The sequence below is a fragment of the Strongylocentrotus purpuratus genome, unplaced genomic scaffold (assembly GCF_000002235.5).
Source record: "Strongylocentrotus purpuratus isolate Spur 01 unplaced genomic scaffold, Spur_5.0 spur5_scaffold_21, whole genome shotgun sequence".
NCBI classification, from domain to species: domain Eukaryota; kingdom Metazoa; phylum Echinodermata; class Echinoidea; order Camarodonta; family Strongylocentrotidae; genus Strongylocentrotus; species Strongylocentrotus purpuratus.
The window spans coordinates 19,807,881-19,830,972 of NW_022145607.1; the positions used below are offsets into that span (position 1 = coordinate 19,807,881).

Genomic DNA, 23,092 nt, shown 5'->3' on the forward strand with positions numbered 1-23,092 from the left:
TTCCCTCAAATGTTTAAAGGTATGGGGCATGGGCATAGCCATGGAGGTGGAGGTGGAGGCCATGGGCACAGCCATGCATCATCGGTGAAGGAGCCTGAAGAAAGGGTAGCTCTCGCTAACGGAACCAAGGGACAGGAGGGGGCGCTAGATGCTAACGATGTGGAAGCTGGAGTAGACGTCACAGACAGCGAGACCAAGAGAAAACTCAAGCAGAGGAAACATGAAGGTAAGCTGTTGGCAGGAAAATTCAACCTTATTTCAAAACAAGTTGAAAGCAGAAAAATTAGAAAAAGCAGATTAATGAATTCAAATGAAACATGAGACAAACAATGAGAAAGTTAAGATTGCTTTTAATAATTACTAACAATACACATTTGAATTTCAAATTCTTGAACCAATTTGGTAAAGGCACTGTGAGATAATGGGAGAATAAATGACAACAATGTCAATATTTTGAAATGTGTATTACTTGTTACACTTATTTTTCTGCTCTCACACAAATCAACTTACAGTAGGACAATGGTGTGAATTGCACAGTGAAGGTTAGGTGAAATGTCATATATGTTACAATGATAAGGAAGTTCAATGTAAACACTTCAGTGTGTTTTGAATATTTACAAATATACCAAAAAGAGTCATAAAAGCAAGGTGACAACAAATACCTTCTATCGTAGCCGTGGATCCAAATTCCATTTCACTTGTGATAAACTCTGATTTAAGATATCTCAGAGATGCACTCTGCTCTTAAAGAGAAGGTTGAGTTCTGGGAAGAGGTGAAAAATAATTTATGAACTTTATCATTCTTATTATGCAAGTATGGAAGAACATTGGATAAGACATGTTCCCTGAAAAGCATGGCTCTTCAAATGCCTTCATATTCTAAATATGTCATGTTCATCGTAAAACTCGGGGGGTAGGTTTTTTACGCCACGTGTTCGTGTAGTCCCATATACATCTTTCTGTGTACAGTGTTTGTAACTTTACCAAGACTTGGCCAAATTTCTTATCATTCTGATGATTCCAGAACCTTGCAATACACACAAATTATTATATGCTAGATGATCAACCTTTTCTGGTTGATTCCACTCCGTTTCTTTCACAATGCAATCGCATGACCAGAACTCAACTTCATCTTAAAGCATCGGAATGCATGCTACATTAAAAGAAGAAGAAAAAAAAGTTTGGCAGTTTAGATGTTGTTTCTTGACTTTTGTCTAGTGAAATGAAAGGAATCTGACAAAAAGTGTGAACATATTATCATGTGAGCATAAAAGTTGAATTAGAAGTACATGTAGTGTGCATGAGTTGGTACAAATGTAATTTATGACGTTATCAAACTCAGAAGTTCATACTGTATTTTTTTCCCATTATTCTTTCGGTCAACACTCGGGAATCATGCATGAAATCGGATACATTTATGTTATTGTAAACAATCTGTTAACATGAAAGCCCTTTTGTTACCTGGGCACAAAGGAAGTCAGAAACCTTGACTTCCTGCTTGACTTCCTGCTTACCGATAGTTTAATATTCAATGAAGGGAGAAGTTATTTTTCTCTCAATTAAAGTATTTGAGGGGTTAGCCTCTTTTTTCTCTCTTTCTTCACAATCTGTTGTGAAATAGTTTGAAGGTAATACTGGCCTCTCCCATTTTTAGGTGCGTGATTTTTTCTTCTTAAAAAAACACACTTAATGATAAGATTGTTTTCAGACAATGGCATGCCACTTGTATACAGTGTATATATCTTGTATAATACACAATTCAAACACAACCTTTGAAAAGATAGGCGATAATAGGGTCTTGTCAAATAAGATTTTGTCATGATGTACATGTAGATATTGAACTTAATGTACAGTACATGTACCTGTATATGCATACATACTGTATTCTGACTTAAGGCCATACGGTACTCTCATTTGACACATACACTGTATCAGCTCAGATTTGACTTATATTCAAAAGTTATCAGTTTTCTCTCTTCAAATTAATCTCATTTTCCATTCCTTTGTAGTTTGGAAAAAAGGTTGATTTAATGAACCAATGTGAAATAAATCTGTGAAATTGAGCTGAAAAATTGCCAATTCGTACCACAAAAAAAAAAAATTTAAATATATATTTTATATCCCATTGCCAATTTAGAGACTTTAATGATTAGTTACAGTTACATCACTCTTTATTTCTGAACAACACAACGTATTCAATTTGAAATAGACTAAACAAATTCTGTCATTTTTGCTCATGTACATGTATATAATGTGTAATTCCTAGCATTCTGGATCCAAAGGGCAAGCAAAACATCTCTGAAAGGAGACACTATAGTGCTATGAGTCAAGGAATCATTGGTACCAGGAACTATATATCAGACAATCAATATGAAATCAGATTTGATTTGATCCACTCCCTTATCTTTTTTTTCTTGTTTGTGTTATAAATGCTTAATGCTGATTGTTCATTCGAAAGGGGTAGATTGTAAAGTCTAGATTTGGCAGAATTTCCATGAGAAATCTTGATTGAATCCAGTTTTAGAGAAATTCCCTGAGTATCAGGCATTAATACCAAATCCCTACTGAAGGTCTTTTCAGATTACACACTTATGGATCTCTTTTCAGCCTCATTTATTTAGTTAACCTGTACCCACCCATGTGAATACAAAAGTGAATTATGAGATTCATTATGGGAGTCATTTTATTATTATTATTTATAATCTGCAAAAACAAAGAAAATCATTGAATACAATACAATAGTACATTTTGAAAAGAGTCAAATGAATGCCGGGAAAAGAAAAAAAATTCAATTAATTTTTTTCTTTTGAAATTTCAGCTTCAGCGCAGCAACTGAACATGAGAGGCGTTTTCCTTCACGTTCTTGGCGACGCCCTAGGTTCGGTGGTGGTTATAATCAGTGCCCTCGTAGTCATGTTTGCCGACGGTGATTGGGTGTTCTGCGTGGATCCTGTACTCAGTATTCTTATTGTTATAATCATTAGCACCACAACGTGGCCATTATGTAAGTATCATGTGGTGTTATGTAAGTGTAGTGTCTTGTACTCTGTATGAATTAAAGGCCCACTGTACTACTTGTAGCTACATGTACTTGCTCCCTTTATATAGAAAACAATGCCTAATCGGTGATCATTGGTCCCCCATCATCCTCTTTTTCAATGTTAATTGGGAGCTAAGTTGATGAGATAGCCACTTGTCAGTGACTTCCTGGGTGGTCTAATCTCTCCTAGCCAAACTAGTACAGATGGGCTTTAAGAGACCCATTTACTATAAACATAGTCAGATTAATGGATGTTTCTTTCCTTGGGCCCTAGTGATGATTTATTCAATTAACCTGTTATTAATGAATGAATGAACTACAATACTTGGAATCTAATCTGCATACATTACTTGTTGCTATGTCGGAAAGCCTCTGACAAGCTTTCAGATTGTTAAAAACAACCTTACGCCTTTTCATGATATCTATATGATTTTTCAGCAAATTATTTGTGCTTTTCAAGAGAATATCTTTCCATCCATAGTCTATATCATTTGTCCATAATTATTAGTTGTGAATCATCTTCAAGTCTCTACTTTAATGGTATCAACAACTTCTTTATCTGTGCAGTTAAACAGTCTAGCATGATCCTGTTGCAGTCTATACCTACTGGCATTGATATTGAAGATATTGACAAGAAACTACGAGAAGAGGTAAATTCTTACAACATAATGCAACTTGTGTAATGAGCATATTCTATTTACATAAAATGTAGTAGCGCTGTAAAAATAGAATTGTAACAAAATAGTTCAGCCCAAACATCAGTACTGTTTTACATAATGTGCATTGTTATTTCCCATTGAAATTCTGTATTTTGTTATTTAATGAGATTTTGTAGAAGCCTTCCATTACCTCAAAACAACAGATAAAGTGGAAAGCCCTTACATATTATACCCTTTTCTAACTGCACTGATTTTCATCGAATGCATCCGGACGCATCCGATGAAAGTGCCAGTTAGAAAGCAACAGAGGAGAAAAAGGCGATTAAATAGCCGATGAAAAGAAGAGAAATAGGCGATTAAATTCTCATTCTATCGGTGTGACACCGATGAAATTGCCAGTTACAAAACGTTCGGGAGAAAAAGGCGATTAAAACAGCGATTAAAATGGTCAAAGGTCGCAGTATACGCGCGCTTTATCAAAACCAGCTGTGTTTGTTGACTTATGGTTGAACATGCTGCATGCTAGCTAGATGGAGCGCGGGCTTAATAATTACGCAATAATTCTTCACTTCCGGCAAGGGCTCGCCACAGCGAGTGAATTTCACCGGCAGTTAGAAAGCAACAAGGGGAAAACTGCGGTTTCACCTTTGTTTACATAAGGAAAATTCAATCGGTATTTTCATCGGTGTGACTCCGATAGAGTGCAGTTAGAAAAGGGTATTAGTTTAAAAGTTTTAAATGTCACAGAAGCAGGCATTTTCTTGATGTGCATGTACATGTACTGTACTTTGTAGAATTTAAACGTCTCACATTTTAATACAGGAAAAAGAAATTATCTCAAAACTTTAAATCAATCGATAGTGAGAAAATCACTTGAAAGCTGTGGAAACATAGCCTCAAAGATGTTATAATTAAAAATTGTAAAAAATCAATTCCAATCTATGTAACTATCTTGGTTGTTTATGACTATTTACAGTACATGTACCTTTTGCAAATGTAAATGTTCTTGTAATGTGATTTTTATGGAAATTAATAAACTAATTAAAAAATTATAATTAAATTAAATTAATTAAGACTACATGTATATATTATTGCACTTTTCCATTTACAGTGTAGCTATATCGACAACATTCATGAGTTCCACGTATGGCAGTTAACAGGTTCCAAACTCATCGCCACGCTGCACATCAGTGTTTCATCGTTAGAGGAGTATGGAAAGGTTATTGAACAGGCCACAAAAATACTTCACCAAGAGGGAATCCATAGCACTACAATTCAACCAGAGTTTATTTGTGTAAGTTCTTCCAAAATGTTCTACAGCCAATGAAAGATGATGATGACGTTGATGATATTGATGATAATTGATGAAATCTACTTGTCACATTTTAAAGAACAGTAATGTAATTTGATTTGCACCATTTAATTCAACCAGAGTTTATTTGTGTAAGTTCTTCCAAAATGTTCTACAGCCAATGAAAGATGATGATGATGTTGATGATGTTGATGGTGTTGATGAAGATTCATGAAATCTACTAGTCACATTTTAAGGAACAGTAATGTAATTTAATTCACACCATTTAATTCAACCAGAGTCTATATCTGTAAGTTCTCCTAAAAATGTGCTGTGACCCAGAAAGATGAGGATGGTGGTGGTGGTAGTGATGAGGGTGGTGGTTGTGATGATGGTGATGATGATGATCGTGAGATGGTGAAGGTGGTCTTGGTGATTAGGCTGATGATAATGGTAATGATGATTATGACAATTATGATTATGATGATGACATTACAACGTAATTCAAAGGCACAGAAAAGATAAAGATCTGATTGTGGAGGTTTGATATAATCAATTTGATTCATAATACAACAATTATCTTGTTGTTGTTGTTGTTGTTGTGTGTGTTTTTTTTTTTTTTTTTTTTTGGGGGGGGGGCTCTTGGTACAAGAGCTTTTGATTCATAGTCCTAGAAATAACAAGAAAACACTAACAAAATTAAACAGCTTATGTATATTGATGTCATTGTCAAATGTCTAAATATCAATGATTTGTCTTTAGAAATCCATCAATGATTTAAGATATTAAGGCTGAAACCATATGAAAAGGCTGAAACCATATAAAAAAGGGAATCCCCTCAAATACATGTACATTTCCGTTTGATTCGTAAATGGAAAAAACAACTCCCTTTTCTAATAAAGGCAATATCCAACTAGAGTATAAACATGTACATGTGTATGTACCTTTGTATTGAGATCAGATTGGGTGATTTATGGATTGATATAGCATTCATAATTTTCAGAATATTACAAACAAAACGTGAAGATTAATTAGTGTTTGCAGAGCTTTATACATTGTTAGCATTGACAGACAATAACAGGCTTGTCATTGTTAAGTCGACATTGATGCAAAGTCCTGGGCCCCGTCTTACAAAGAGCTGATAGCAACCGCAACTATGTACATAAGAGATAAGAGACTGCAAGCTTGCGATTGATTTGGATCAATCGTAACTCTTTGTAAGACGGGCCATGGTGTACAAATAGTTAAATTGATAGTGTGTGCAACTGTCCTTGCACTGTTTTTCATTGTCTGATGATGGTAACCCTTTGAAAACTTGAGAAAGGTGAAATGATACATGACAACTAGTTTTGTCTACACTTTTATTTCCACAGCGTCAAATTTCACTCCAAATGGCGTCAGCTGGGAGTCAACTCTATTCCTAGTTAAAGTGACACGGAAAAGGAGTCAACTTGACTCTGAATTGAGTCAATTCTCAGCTGATGCCACACAATCCGAGTCAAATTGATTCGGAATCCGTGTCACTTTAACTAGGAATATAGTTGACTCCCAGCTGACGCCATTTAGAGTGATATTTGACGCCATGGAAATAAGAGTGTAGATATGACTACTAGAAATATTATTATAAATTATAAAGCACTGTATCATGATTTGTGATCAAGTTACTTTTGTATAATGATTAATTGTTAATCAAAAATATTTTTACAAAGCCTTGTCGATGAGATTTTTTTTTTTTTTTTTTTTCGGGGGGAGGGGGGGGGGGGGGGGTCTCTGATCCAAAAATGTTTTAAAGTATAATTATCGACAGCTAGATTGAACCAATATACATGTATATGAGTTTTTAAAAAGTGTAATTTTTTAACCAGATGGTAAACACAGAAACTTTAAGAAGAAAATTCCTTTTCGTACAAAAAGCATTCTTTTTGTTTTTAACCCATACTTGTAGGTTCATTGGCAGTTTACCAACTCTCATTTGAACTTTGATGAAATTGGAACATGTCCCTTGAATGCAATTTAATACCATTGCGTACTGTTGATAAGACCACTTATCAAATAAATGTCTACCGATACATGACGTTTGTTATACAAACATGTACAGTGTATCTGTGGTGGATGATACAAAGGTACTGGAACGTGACATACATGTAGTGCAATCTTGATGCTCAAAATACATGTATATATATCAAACTACATGAAGACTATTTTATTTTATTTGTAAAAAAAGTGGTTACCCTCTACTTTTGCCACCTGAAGTATATTAAATGCCTGCTGTCTTTAATAATTTTGTGAATAATTATGTAAATTAATCACATGACATCCAACCTCCAATACCATTTCATCTAGGCCTATTTGGATCCAGACGGGCATCGTTGTATGTATATGACACATATTTAATTGATTTGCTCTTGCTCAGGACACATTTCTTCCATTTCCAAAACTCATTAAGAATTATGCTAGATTGTGCTACAGACTTACATGTACATGTACCTTCATGCTATATGTTGTTCCATCAGTATAGCCGTGGCCTTACTTACATGGACATATATCCTCCCCAACGAATCAAGGGCACATTGCTCATGTTGATTTGATTCCTTACAAATGTTTTTTCATAATTATCATTAAATTCTATAATTTAAAAAAATATATTTTCATTACATGTTTTCACCAGATGAGAGAAAGCTCGAAGGAGAACTGTGTAATACCTTGTCCCACTGATGCCTGCTCAGATACAAACAAATGCTGCAGTGCCACACGGCGTATCGCAGCAGGAAACAGCAAGAGTGCCCAGACCATGTCGCAGCTGCAGATGGAAGTCAACGACCTGGAGGTGCGTATTTGATTGAACTTTGACCTTTGAACCTTGAACTTTCCCCTCACTTGCTAGTGGACTAACTTGCACTGTCTGCATGATGCATGGTTTAACCCTCTGCGTACGGAACCGGGTGCTCTGTGCACAAAGTCTATGGGAATATCAGAATCTCAAAGGGAAAGGGTTAACCTTTGAACTGTAGGGTGAATGTTGGACTGCTGGCTGTGAGAGGTCAGCTGGAATAAAATAGAATAGAATAGAATTGAAAATGGGTTCCTTGGTAATATGGAGGGGTTAAGGTACAAGGCCCACAAGGAAATAAGAGTCTGTATTTGCTTTATATTGTCATGTTGAGCTTTACTAAAAAGGTGCCTGTAATCAACATCTGATGTTGAATTCATTTCAATTTCACAACTCAATGAGAAAAGACAAAAAAACTCTTTATTTTTTGGGCGTGGGGCCAAATCACAGGAAAGCTGTGTACACAGAGTAAGCTGTGTACACAAAGAGAAAGCTGTACAGAGAAAACTGTGCACAGAGAAAGCTGTGTACACAAAGAGGGTGCAATAAAAATAATTAATTTAAAAAATGTTGTTATTCATTCCATACTTTGCAACTCCCTCGGCTTTGTATGACATAATGTGGAATTCATACTCAATGTCACAACTTTATAAAGAACGAACAAACAACTTTTTTATTTTGTGGGCGTGAGGCCAAATCACTGGAAAGATTCAAGAGTTTGCGATAATAATAATTATATTTTTTTTTATTCATTCCATGCTTTGCAACTCTCTTGGCCTTGTATGACATAATGTGGAATTAATAATCAATGTTACATCTTTATAAGAAAGAACGAACAACTCTTGGTATTTTGTTGGATTGGGGCCAAAACTAAGACAATGAAATTGAAACCCTTTGCTGTGAAGCGAACATGAACCAACCCACTCGTGACCTGTGTGCATGGTATCTACTTTAATAAGAAACAATCGCAGAATAATTGCATTATCTACATGTAGATGGCACTTCAAGCACCTTTTGATATCATAATCAAAGCGCTTTTATTCCCCAATACCTGTGCATGTGTCACGTACATGTAGCTAAAATGGAATGGACTGGTATGCCTATAGAATGACACATGTAGAACAATGCTTGCAATCGTGCTATCTTAATCACATAGAGCCAATGTGCGGTAAATCTGGACCACCTTCGTTTTCATAAAGTTTGTCAATCAACCATCAACAGTATAAAAAAAAAAATTAAATGGATAAAACAAGAGATAAAGCAGAAGGCTGGTATGGAAATAGAAAATACAGAAAAATGCATTTATGTGCGAGCTACCTGAAGATGTCAAAGTTTAATAGGTTGTATAAGTGTGATTGTTTAAATGATTCCTCACACAATCTGGTGTGTGTTAAATCAGATGCATGTCCTGACTGGGTAGTTGTGTGTTACGTTGGATTCATAATGCACAAAGGGTGCAATTACAAAAAAAACATCAGGGTGATACATGTGATGTCTAAAGTCATGTTTGGAAATTACGGAACAAACTAAGGTCCTTGAACTCGAAAGAGGGAACTGAAGTAATTGAAGAAATGATTATTAGAAATTTACTATTGAAATGTTCAGAAATTCATTAGTCTTTGAACAATTCACAAGAAAAACGGTCTCATAAAATAGTCTTAGAACCACTTGCACTGTACCAGAAGAAAAACGGTCTCATAAAATAGTCTTAGAACCACTTGCACTGTACCAGAAGAAAAACGGTCTCATAAAATAGTCTTAGAACCACTTGCACTGTACCAGAAGAAAAAATGGTCTCATAAAATAGTCTTAGAACCACTTACACTGTACCAGAAGAAAAACGGTCTCATAAAATAGTCTTAGAACCACTTGCACTGTACCAGAAGAAAAATGGTCTCATAAAATAGTCTTAGAACCACTTACACTGTAACAGAAGAAAAATGGTCTCATAAAATAGTCTTAGAACCACTTGCACTGTACCAGAAGAAAAATGGTCTCATAAAATAGTCTTAGAACCACTTGCACTGTACCAGAAGAAAAAATGGTCTCATAAAATAGTCTTAGAACCACTTACACTGTACCAGAAGAAAAACGGTCTCATAAAATAGTCTTAGAACCACTTGCACTGTACCAGAAGAAAAATGGTCTCATAAAATAGTCTTAGAACCACTTACACTGTAACAGAAGAAAAATGGTCTCATAAAATAGTCTTAGAACCACTTGCACTGTACCAGAAGAAAAATGGTCTCATAAAATAGTCTTAGAACCACTTACACTGTAACAGAAGAAAAAAAGTTCTCATGAAATGTTTTTTTTTCTTCTTTGAACAACTTACAGTTGTACCAAAATAAAATAGTGTGGGTTAAATGATTTTTATAAATTTACTATTAAAATGCTTATTAGTCTTTTAACAATTTACAAGAAAAAAGGTCTGATAGATTCTTGTCAGTCTTTGAACACAGGTGTACTTCACACAAGTGAGCTCATATGAAGGTTGGGTCTGGAAGAAACTATGGTGGAAGGGGTAAAGAAACGTGGCTTGAGATTGATGGGTCATGTGGTGAGAAGGGAAGATGGATCTGGAAGTGGATGGCATATTAAGAGGGAGGGAAAGGAAGACCAAAGATATCATGGGAAAATATGGTGAAGAAAGATAGCAGTAAGGTTGGTCTAAAAATGAGGAGGATGCTCGAGACAAGAAGATGTTGAGGGAGGGAGGGAGTGTCGTAATGGCGCGAAAGTAAGTAACTCCTCATAAGCAGAAAATTATGACTTTAATAAATGATGAAGATGGGGATGAAAGCTCAGAGCAATTGTAGCAGGAGCAAAGTTCAGATCACCACCCAGAAAGAAATTACTACCAAAACCAAAGTCTTGAATATCATGTGTCTAAAATGCAGACTTAGAGTGATATTTTTGGCAGAATAATATTTTGGGTAGTATGACCAGCTTCCTACACGTACTTGTAGCTGTCCTGGAAATTAGGGAAAACCTGAAAATACGCTCCCTTTTTTCCAGTCAGGCAAATGTCAGGGAATATGAGAAAAATTACAATAATTGGAATAATCAAGGAATTTCATTGTCCAAAAAAGAAAGTAGTTAGGTTATTATATTTTTCCTTGTGTCAACACAGCGTATTCGCTGGTTAATTTGGCTTTGGCAGCTTTTCAGTGTGTTAAATGCTTCCTTTCGTGGTTCTGGATTCTTCAAACTCCCATCAGGAATACATTGTACATCTGTTTATTTGATCAAAAATTTTAAGTCTTTTAATATTAATGAAATCTTTACTATTATTCCATGGTCATGTAGAGATATTTTCTATTTTTATATGGAATTAATATGAACAAAAGACACACATGTATGTTGTCGGGACATATTGCATTGAATCACCCCTTTATGAAGTGCATGGAACCTTGTACATGTGTAAGATTGATTTAAGGGCTGCAGTAAGGCATATAAACAAAGCGAGACAGGAGCCGGTTTCCTCTCGTTATATCCGCAATAAACCCACATCCAGTCCACTCGACACAGTTTGATTTCAATTACTGTTAGCAACCAAAACAGCTTTAAAGAGAAGGTTGAGTTCTGGGACGGAGGTGAAAAATAATTTGTGAGCGTTATGATTCTTATTATGCAAGTGTGGAAGAATATCAGATAAAAAATGTTCCCTGAAAAGCATGGCTCTTCAAATGCCTTAATATTCTAAATATGGCATGTAACAGCATACAAATCGGGATGGATTTTCGTGTAGTCGCATATACATCTTTCTGTGTACAATGCTGGTAACTTTACCACGACTCTGCCAAATATCATTTTGATGATTCCAGAAACTCGCAGTACACACCAATACTTATATGCTAGATGATCAACGTTTTCTGATCGATTCCACACTGTTTCTTTCACAATGCAATCGCATGACCAGAACCGGTCTTTATCTTTAAAGCTCTATAGAGGAGAGGACTTTGTTTAGAAGTGAAGACCTCGCGTGCCTCGTTGGTAACAAGCCAAGTTTCCTCTCCTTGTTAAAGTCAGGATGACACATTGTCCAGCTGAAAACTTGCCTCTTATTTTCAGCCATCCCCTTCCTCCCAATTACCAAGGTGTGTTCACATGTAGCGTCATCCGCTTGGGAGGAGATCCACAAATAAAACATTTGTTTGAACACAACTAGGTCATGAAATCATGTCTCTCCGATGGGTAATTTGGGACTATTCTTTTTAAATATGCATCAAAGGTTTTCTGACAGACATTGTCATGGTAAAGACTAACTTCTGCTTCAATAGCATAAAGATAATGTTTTTCCCCCCTCTTGATCAATGATCCATGATTAATTATTATTCTGAGGTTTCTTGATAATAAAGATAATGATAATGATAAAATAACAGTTGCGATTTTATGTAGCTTCTTTTCGACTATAAGCAAAGCGCTTTGTATCAAGTCAGTGTTGGAGTTCATGTACGAAACATGTAGAAAACATGTACAAAAGATGTACAAAATACCAAGCGGTGACATTGAGTGATTTCAAGTTGGGTGTTAGTGTTAGTGTTAGTGTTTAGAGCAGTCAAGAGCTCTTAAATCGAGCGGAAAATTTACTGATGAAATTAAGAGCCGATACCGATTTCAAAATCGATAGCTTAACACCAGCTGTGACGTCACCACATACTTGATTTCACGACGATGATTTAAAAATAGTACATCAAAACTAAAGATATCATGAAAAGTACAGAATAAATTTACACCTATTTCTCTGGTCTTATAAAATAACTCATTTTACACATAAGAATATATGAATTACCTGTTTCACATATTCTTATTTGATCGTCAGACAATAAATTGGCGTCGTTTGTGCGTTGACTGTGTGCGGATACAACACTAACACCGAACTGGAAATCAACATTTGCTTAATCCCTAGGGGCTAGTGTTAGTGAATAGGACATTTGTACATAAAATATTAACACCAGCCACAAAGGTCGGTTCAGCAGACGACAATTTTGCAAAATCGATAACACTAGCTACCGGAAGTTGAGGATATTCAGAGGTCAAAGCCTTAACACCAGCTGATTTCCATTTCGGTGTTTAGGCTGGTGTTAGTGTTTATTAAACACTAACACCAGCCTTAAACACCCAACTTGAAATCACTCAATGAGTTCAATGAAGAAGGAGGACAAAGTAATGAATTTATGGTTCCAATGACTTGAACTTCAAAAAAATTGACTAAAACGTGATGGCATTTTTGCTTCAAAGATCTCACAGTTTTCCATAGATATATGCTGTCTGCAGTGTAAACTGCACTGTGTGTTGAATAAGTTAAACACAGAAGGCATAACAAATTGATGAGGCATTATGGCTGTTGCGGTTTTCTTTAAGAAAAATTGCTACCCGTAGATTTATATTTTGCTGCAATAGGATTTAATGGCCGGAATCCCCTTCCCGTCAAAAAAGATAATATCGTCTGCTGAGAGCCAGAAGAACATTAATCATATCACTTAATACAGAGTTAATTCCCTTCTGCTTCTCAAAAAATGATATTTAATTGTGGGAAAGGATACAGCAGGATGATCGTGTGTGTGTGTGTGGGGGGGGGGGGGAGGGGGAGCTGGGTCCCCTTTCCTGTGAGTAATTGAATTGACAGGAGATCTTCGCCTTTGTGGTAATGTAATGCAGGACAGGTTGGGGTAAGGGAAGGGGAGAGGGAAATCCCCTAATAAGTGTAAATTTGATGATATGTTATGTATCTACTTGTAGGTGTAATGTAGGGGGAAACCCCCTTTCTGTACGTCCTTTGGGGGGGGGGGGGGCTTTGTGTACATTAACTATTGAACAGTGCAGTGTATGAGTAAACCTGCAGATTTATGACTTGCAATAACCAGAGTTTTTAGGGGGATGCTGTTACACCTTGAGAGGCTGTTACACCATAAAACAACCTGCTTGACATACATATGTGACTTTAAAGAGGCAATCCTATTTTCCAAAAAACATTGCGCACATACATGTACATTATATGAAGAGAAAGTTCTTCAACTTCAAGGAAAAAAATTTGGAATAAAATTGTTGCTGTTTCAGAATTTGATATCAGTATACATGTAATCATGCTATTTTTTCTTAAAGTCATTTTTAATTAGTCCCAGGTATTCTCATGAAGCTCTTTATTTGTTGCAAAAAGCAGTACATTTAAAAATGAAAAGAAACAAATTATCACCATTATATATGCAAATTGATAGATGTCCTGTGTATGATTGATATATAACCATGAAAACCATGATTTCATTTTGCTTTTATTTTGTCCATTTCCTCTTTATTTCCTGCTTACTATCATCAGGATGAACCTTTTACACAGTCACCTGATGAAGAGATGCAGGTTGGTTGTTGAGTAGTCCATTTAAGAGGGCCAGTGGACCCATCGCTTTCCTTTTCGCTTCATACTTCCAATTCTTCATATTTGTGTTTTTCCTTCCATACATCTTCTATCAATGTTCTTCATCATCATCATCTCCTCTGCAAAATGAAAAGAGTCATTGTACCAAATCTTCAGGGATGCCAGTTTTCAGGCCAGAGTTTAGACTTTTTTGTGTACAAAATAGCTCATTTTAGGTTGTTTTCAGACCCTCTGATCTATTCTAACTGGCATCCCTGAATCTTGTTTTTAAGTGCACTCTAACTCTAAGAGTTCTGTTCACGATGACTGGTTTGTATTAGCACTGATTCAATCAAATTGTGGTTTCATTGTGGAGTAGATTGTAATTGGCACTTTTGTTACCCTAGTAATTAGTTAAATTTCATGTGGGAATGGTCTGGACCCTATGACATAGGCATGTAGATCTTGTAAATATATTTTTCCACGGTAAAGTAAAAATCTTTACTAATTTTTTATTATTAATGATATCCAGATTATTGCTTCGTACTGTATATAGAGAATCAATAACTTCATTTACATGATGATGTATATATTTTACATGTGAGTAATTTAAACTTCAGTTGTTATTTAAGAGCAGTACTTCAAAGTGAAATTTGATGTATATTGAAGCCTACTTATACATGTACATTGATGTTGCCTTTTAACGATGAGGGCTACTAACAAGTAAGCTCCTTTTTGGGGGTCAATATGTGACACTAAAATGACTTAACTTATATTAAACTAATGCTAAAGTTGTAAAGTGTCTGTTCTTGTACATTGTATGTCATGTGTTCTTATTTTTTGAAAGTGAGCCTAATTAATGTAATCAATTTAAAAATTGCCGCTTGCTACTTGTCACTATATGTGTGTAGTCTTGAAGTGAAGGCCAGCTCTTCATGGCCGGCGATTCAGGCTGAAGATAGGGAGTGCCAGGGACTTTGGCAATTTTATCAGATCTTTTATCTTACGATTGTGTAAACAGGGTACCAGTAATGTAGTCACTTTAAAAAAACACTTTAAGCTGTTCCTTTTAGGTGACTAGTTCACATTATGTATTTGAATTTTATACTTTAATAGTGGTAACTACTGACTATCTCTGAGCTTGCCAGGGGATTGTCTGACATAGCAACAACTAATGCAAAGTAATATATTCGAACTGCCTTCTGATGCTTGAATATCAGTGTTAAAACAGAAGGTACATGAATGAAATGATACTGTCTTGTCTTTCTAGCGGTATATTAAAAGAAAAATAGATAACTGGTTTATTAATGAAAAAACATCATTGCGGCATAGCCGAATTGCGATGATTTTACAAATATTCCTTTTTAAAAATGACATAAATACATTTGTACAAACGTTTAAAATACATTTGGAAATATAGATTCAAAAACATATTGCATATATTTAGACTGTTTCAAAAATTGATATTATTGTTATTAGGATAATACTGTGGAGTAGTAGGATATAAGTTTAGAGTTTAAATTTTAATAGATAAATATGGTAAAGGAAATTAAGTTAAAAAAAATTAAAAAAAAAAAAAAAAGGTGTAGGAAGAAGATGAAGAAGAAGGGGAAAAGGGAACAGGAGAAAATGAAGGAGGAGAACAAGAATAAAAATAGGAGAATAAGAAAGGAAAGTAAAGAAAAAGAAACAAGAACAACATATTGCCTGAATATTGGTTAACCTCCCTCCACAGAAAATAACAGTGTATCTATTACTCATCCCACCCCCCCCCCCCCCCATGTGCACATATTCAAAGCTATCACTATTTGAACAAAACAAAAACCAAAAACTCTGCGTCTTTTAAACCGTTTGGTTGCTTTCATTTACTCATTTAATACCGCATAATCTAACCCTTTGCATGTGGCCTGTGGCATGAATATGTAACATTGTGCATCATGTCCTCATATAATCAGTCAGGCTTTCTAAAGAGTCGTTCAGATATGACCTAGCCAAACCGCTGCGCTGAAAAAAAATTATGACATAAAGTGTAATTTTCCTCACATTTCTTTATCGTATAACACAGAGCTCTGTAAGAATGCGTAGGACCTTTGTTGCGCAGTTGCCGATCATTTTACCACACAAAAAATGTTGCGAGTTTTTTGTTTCTTTTCTTTTTGGCGTTAGTTTACAGAGCCATATCTGAACAAGCCTTTAGGGTTCTAATTGCGGAATGCATGCATCCTCATAGATTACATATTGCATGATTGGAACAAAAGGGAAATATAATTATCTTAAATATTTATTTTAAAAAAGTGAATTTACTTCTTGTACACATTTACGTGTAGTCTGTGCCACAGACACTTGTCAGCTAATACTCCTTAATTCAGGGTCTGACATATATTGATTACATTGGCATTACAGTACACCTACACAAGCTCTGAAAATGTAGCCACTACTTACTGTCAACATGAATTAAGCTTTCATATTTCTCGTCACCCTGAAATTTGTTATAGGATGAAAGTACTTGTATGGAGTCTCCACTTAGCACACAATGTGTAGGCCCTTATCGACTGTTTGGATTCGGAAGGGTGTTGGCTCAATGATCCAAATTCTACTTAGTTTTAAAACTGACGTTGGGCTTGAACTTTTTTTCCAAAAATAAGGGTCTAAGATTTCCTATGTCAAATGTGACCTTTGACCCAGGCTCTGGTTTAACTTGAATCAGTATATCAATCATCAACATACATCATGTATAAGTTAATGCCTTTCTGGCTCTTAACAAATCATATAACAATATGTTACTTCATAGACTAATTCCATTTCTCAAATATCAATCAATAATATTTTCTTTATCAAATCACTCTTCACATTTGTGTTACAGTCAGCTAATAATGTACCATGTATCTCTTTATACCATTTTCTCATTCTTCACGTGTGCTGTTTTGCTGGAAAACGCCTCATTTTCGTTTCACCACCTCTTCAAACGGATCTCATCTTATGGTGATGGGTCACTTCATGGTGTGTGCGTGTACCACCAACGTCTGTCTACTCTCCTTAAACATCTGTCTATTCTCCTTTAACAATATTACTCTCCACCTATATCCTACATGTATGCCTAATGGTACTTTAATCCTAATAATTATATGGAATCATGATTAAACCTGTGATTGTTAACTGTGATTGTTAACCTTAACTCTCCGTTGTGGAAATAACAATACTTAATGTGCATGTTCTACGTGGTTTAACTGTTACATACCCTTGTAAAACATAACCTTCTTTGCGTTGTTGTGCTGTGGTCATTAATCGATCTTCCATGTAACTATTGTCGTATTTATTACATGTTCGTCATATATCAATGATTTATTCAATATATGTGTTCATATACTTATGGCATGCAATACTGTTTAAAAAATTTGTTACTTCTGTCATTGTATTACATTTTATGTGGCATGCGGTATCAAATTGACTTTGTTTAAAATATCTCATCTACACCACTCTGTATTCCATTCTGGTCCATTCTGTGTTGTAACAAAAAGATGAATATCATCAAAATTGACCCAGAACCCGAGGTCGAACCCGAACCTGAACCTGAACCCGAACCCACTCAAAGAGATATGGCCACACAAACTAATACAGAAGAAATGGATAATAGGGCTAAGGACCCCTTTCATATACCGTTTCCAATCAAACTCCATTTAGTTTCTACTGTTTGAGTCATATCATTGGGGAAAAGCGGATGATTGTAACTGTAATAAGTCAATCAGATTCCCAGCTTGTGTTTAAACAGTAGGATAAAAGTACATACTATGTGTATGTAACCGGAAGACAATTTATGTAGAATTTATGAAGAGTTCATAGTTGTAAACATCCGCTCTATTTCCAAAGCACATGCATCACAGGGTGATATTGACTGCTGTTAAGCAAAATGGGGAATTACTGGTAGGTTATTACAACTTTCCTTGTGCATCATCCAATCAATCTTTGATCTTTCCAATGCATTAACAAACTTGATTCTGATAAGACATATTAGTTATTTAAAAGTCGAAGTCATTTGCAAACTGTATACAAGAGTTTATTCATAAACCAGTAAAACGTGGTAAACCAATAATAATTTAACAAGAACCAATAAAAACCAATAAAATATTTGGCTCTTTGCAACCCCAGAAACCCCCAGATTACATGTACAAATATATATTCCTTTTGTCTGTATTGTAGAGCGGAAGGGATCGTGCACAAGCAGGGAACCATCGGGCTTTGAAACGCAAAGAATTTGGATGTCCGGATATTCCTTGCGTATGTTTTTCAGAGAATTCAATAGACGTATCCGTTCCCTATACTTTATGCTCTGTTCCACATACAATCTAGGGGACCTCGATACCTTGTAGAAAGGGAACCTTATTGGCACAGTTTTTTCCAAATTACCTCGATATTTTTTCTTTTTTTCTTTTTTTCTTTTGTTTTTCTCAAACAAAACAGAATCTGGAATTCAGTCTTTCATAATAAGATAGGAACTAGAAACTAACAATAAACTTTCCCTTTTGTCTCAGACATTCAACTTTTATTTAAGCCAAATATTTAAATTCAGCTTACCTATAATGAATGGCTAAGAAGCAGTATATTTTATGTCCATTTCATGTTTCTAATACTGTTTATGTATTGAATAGATCTCCCTTGTCCAGTGACAGTGTATTCTTATTTTGACCAAGCTTTATTAACCTTGATTGTCATATTATTACCTCAAAAGATCATTTGATTTTAAAGAGTATTTTGATGACCTACATGTAGTTACATCTGTTTTGGGGCTAAAGGGTAACATATTTGAAGTCTTCTTTGTTCCCTCTTTGTTCCCTTTTTACAATTTGACATCCTTTATCCAAATCTGTCAGACATTCTCAGAAAGGAAAGAATATTTTGAAGGTGGTATGGTCATCAAAAAAAAGTAATGGAAATGACTTGATTGCACTATGAAAATGTCGGACAAAGAAAGCGGACAAAATATACAGTTCCTCAGGTAGATAAAGGAACATCCCTTCACTGCTATTATGTAAAAAGGTGAATATGTATGTGACACCTGTTCTACACATTTTTACATAATAGCAGTGAAGGGATGTTCCTTTGTGTACCTGAGGAACTGTATATTTTGTCCGCTTTCTTTGTCAGTCATGTTCATAATGTTGTTTTCTACTCCTGACCCTAGTTATGTAGTAGGTCCATGGTTATAGTACAAGCAGGGCTTAATGAGTTTTAATAAACTTCCTTTGTTTGATTTGCTTGTTCGCGTGTTCAGGCAATGAAGCACTGACAATTTCCAGGGGATTAACAATGTACAGTCATCCATGTTTTGTTGCCAAAGACTTAATTAAAGAACAATAAGTCATATGCCTTCACAGTTCACACATATACCTCATCATTGTATTATTCTGATTTCATAGGTATGGGTGACTCATGCTTGTATTTAAGACATGTACCTGTATGGCACTAATCATAGCTCATTGATCAACATAGTTGTGACATGTGCACGTATAGGTGCTCAAAGTTCATTTCATGGAGCGCTCCCCCTTCCAATAGAGATTGTATGTGGGAGGGAATCATTTGAAGCTCCATGAAGCGAACCTTGACTGCGTACACGTGCTTGTGTCACAACTCTCTCTCTCAGTATGCTATGGCACTATCTAAAGCTTGTGTTTAGACTGTTTTCCATTTCTCATTGTATCATGACATGTTCAGTCGTGCGTACGAAGCTGTACATGTCATTTTCTAAAGCTGTATTTGTATTACTAATTTCCATGGTCGCTGCATAATTATGTGACCTTTGTATAAAATTCTGACTCTATTAAAGGTGGTAGCTCATATACCCTATGTGTGCTTCATGTATTTGCTAATTATTTGTCAACATACATGCATTTCCATTTTGCCCCCATATGAGTGAACATTGGGGGGGGGGGGGTGGGTGGGGTGGGGCACTGCTAGTGTGAAAAGGGGGCCAAGGACTTCCCAATGCACATTGTTCGTTTTCAAATCATTTCCATTTGCATTGCCGTAATCATAATAGATGGTACTTGTGCTCAAACATGCGCATACAAAACAATATTGAAATGTGAGTGTTCTTCACAGTGTCAATGCAGTGTAAAGTCCCTTGTGAACGGTTTTGATTTTGATTTGCATGGGTCTCTTTCATACCCTAACAATATCCAAGTGCCCCCTAACCCCCCCCCCCCTCCCCCCTTCATGAAGCACATGTCTTAATGTAACAAAATAAAGAATTTTGTGTTCATTAATTTTATAATTGACATTATTCAGGTATTTGCATTGAGTGAATGCAGTGGTGCTGTTCATATAACTTTCTTTTTAATAAACGGTAATTGGTTTCATAATATAACTTATGAATGTGCATTGATGATAAGCATTTTCTGATTGATAATGATTGTTTGTTAGTTTGTTGTTGTTTTTTATGAAGTGTTGGGTTAATATTCAATTCACATGTTTATTGTTCTTTGCATTACAAAAAAAATCACAATCAAACAATATTTGATTACTTAATTAAATAATTCATCCAATGTGAAAAACAAAAGACATTGAAAAGTAGTTTCTGAATAGCAGAGTTTTTTTCTTCCATTTTCCACATTCCTTTTGATCTCTGTGCTCAGTACAAATGTCTGTAAGCATGTAGAGTAATGAGTCATGAAGAACATGAAAATATACATATTATAATCAGTTGATTGTTTTATTCTACACTCGCTCATTGTTGCATAGGTATGTTGCTTAACTCCAAATTTGGCTGAATGAATACAATGGCTCATATTTATCAAAGATCTGCAATTAATTGAGGGATTAAGCTTGATTGTCTTCTTGGGACATATCATTCTCTTTTAAAGAACAGGGTCCCCGAAGATGGTTTAATGAGGTAGTAATTGAATTATAACTGATTCACCTTTTAATTAAATGTTGTTCTTTTGTCCAACACAATGAACAAAAGAAGTTTTACTTTGACAGTGTGATTTAAAACTTCATAAGGGTTTTAAGAAAATACAATATTTCCTACAAGGTAGGTAGTTTGGCATAGGCAGGAGTTCTGGCTCGAGATCTTTTTCATGAACAAAGCAAAATGACCTCCAAGATTTCTATATTAGAAATGATGAGTGGGGATAGTCATTTTAGGGATGAAATTCTGAAATTTGCATGAATGTGTACAGGAGTATGAAATGATAGATATTGTGCAGATGTGGTTCCCAAAGAACAAATGTGGTTCTGAAAGATTTTGATTAATTTTTATGTGTACAGATTAAAAAGTAATGGCAAGATTGCTCTTTGTATCTTGATGAGTTTTGGTATTGCCTTTGGGAAACTAAATGGAGTAAAAAATGATCATTAATGTTTAGCTGAAAAATAACTATCACTTTAAATGCAGGTATTCTCAATTTCTCTTTAAAGGTACTATGTCCCATTTGCAGGCCCAAAAAATGAAAAAGTTAAATTCCAACTGCATTTGAAAGATAATACTAATTTAGAACTTCCCTAAAAAGGTGGGGCTTGAAAATGTCTTCAAGTGGGTAAACAACGACTATTAGTTGTCAAATTGACTTTTGGGCTATAGAGCCCAAAAGTAATAGTCTTGATTTTCAGACAATTGTACTGAATGGTCATACGTTTTATGCTGCGCAAAGATTCAATCAGTTTAATCTTGGCCATCACAAGAAGTGGGTTATTGAAGTAGACAAATGCTCATGTACCCTTTACAACTCTTTTCATGTATGTTATTACCAAAGAAGAAAAAAAGCCAGTCACTCACTCAATAGTGTCTGACAGTGAAGTTTAGCAAGTAAACGGGTTTCCTTGCATAATTTGAATATGAGGACACTGCTAACGTTTAAATTTCACAGATAGGACATACATGACATATTCATAATTCCTGCAAAGTTCTACAGCACTTGAGGTTGGCTGCAAAAGGGACATAGTACCTTTAAGATCATAATGCATCAATCTTCATGTATATAAATGAATGAAAATAAAATCTCATACAGGCTGTTGTAGCAAAAGAACAACAAAGAAATTTGATAAAGTGGTTGTCTAAACTCTTTATATATTTGTTTTGAGTGTGTGTATTACTCATGATTAATTTGTAAATAATTGGTAGTACTGAAATACAAGAATTATATCTCAAAACATCCATGCCTGCATTTTTCAGTACAGCTCCCACTCTATAATTATTATTAACATGTCAGCTAATACATGTATGTACTCTCAAGCTTGTAATAATATCAAGGGGATGTCTTATTCTTTCTTATTTTGGGAGATATTTAAAATGATCTTTTGCTGTGTGGAATTGTGGCTTAGAATCGTTCAAGTGATCCCTTGATTTAGAGTCTCACCTCCCTGATTGTATCAAGCATTTTATTAGATCAGGGTACTGTGTTTCCTTTACAAAGGGCTCCACACATTTTTTTTTCTTATGGTCCTGAGAAGTCCTCTTTCTTAGATTCTGACATTGGGGTTCCAGAGTGATTTCTTTTTCTGGGGCTGGTGCTGGGTGTGTGTATTTGTGTTTCAGCCCCCCCCCCCCCTTAAATTAACATTTGAGCCTTTCTTTATATAAACACCTTTCCATTGCCTCCCAGATTTCTCCCCTAATCCCTAAGATCTCAGTCACACCATCAAACCAAAACCAAACCGATCAATTTTTTTTCCATTCTGTGTAATGTAAAGTTTTGTAGAGTCTGTGGTCTGTCTCGTGGATGTGACTGGGGCATGAAGTCCCTTTCGATTTGGGAAAATAACTTGTATCGTAAAAATGCTATCAGGGTTTATCAAGAAATGGCATTAAAATCTGACTTTCAAGCTATATTTTAGTCTTCTGCTTGTTCAAGTATTTGTTGTTTGTGAAAGAAATTAATCTTTCTTTGAAGATGTTATTCAATTTATGTTAATAAATTGTGTG

The 23,092-nt window shown here is 35.3% G+C and overlaps 1 protein-coding gene across 7 annotated transcripts in view; it reads left to right on the plus strand.

The window, feature by feature from the left end:
* The window catches only part of LOC584166 (zinc transporter 1), a 43,606-nt gene that overhangs the window by 14,964 nt on the left and 5,550 nt on the right, over nt 1-23,092 (plus strand). Inside the window, exons 4-11 of one of the 7 annotated variants that reach the window (XR_004065973.1) lie at nt 20-226; nt 2,819-3,004; nt 3,608-3,690; nt 4,811-4,993; nt 7,659-7,817; nt 14,140-14,178; nt 17,694-17,934; nt 18,007-18,262. Coding sequence is in view for 6 of the 7 variants with exons in the window: in XM_030995281.1 (XP_030851141.1) it covers nt 20-226; nt 2,819-3,004; nt 3,608-3,690; nt 4,811-4,993; nt 7,659-7,817; nt 14,140-14,178; nt 17,694-17,870 (1,034 nt within the window). In the remaining variant the exon portion in view is untranslated. Of the gene's footprint in view, nt 1-19; nt 227-2,818; nt 3,005-3,607; nt 3,691-4,810; nt 4,994-7,658; nt 7,818-14,139; nt 14,179-17,693; nt 18,263-18,372; nt 19,175-23,092 lie in introns of those variants that run through there. The other 6 variants (XM_030995281.1, XM_030995283.1, XM_030995285.1 and 3 more) reach the window with 6 other exon arrangements.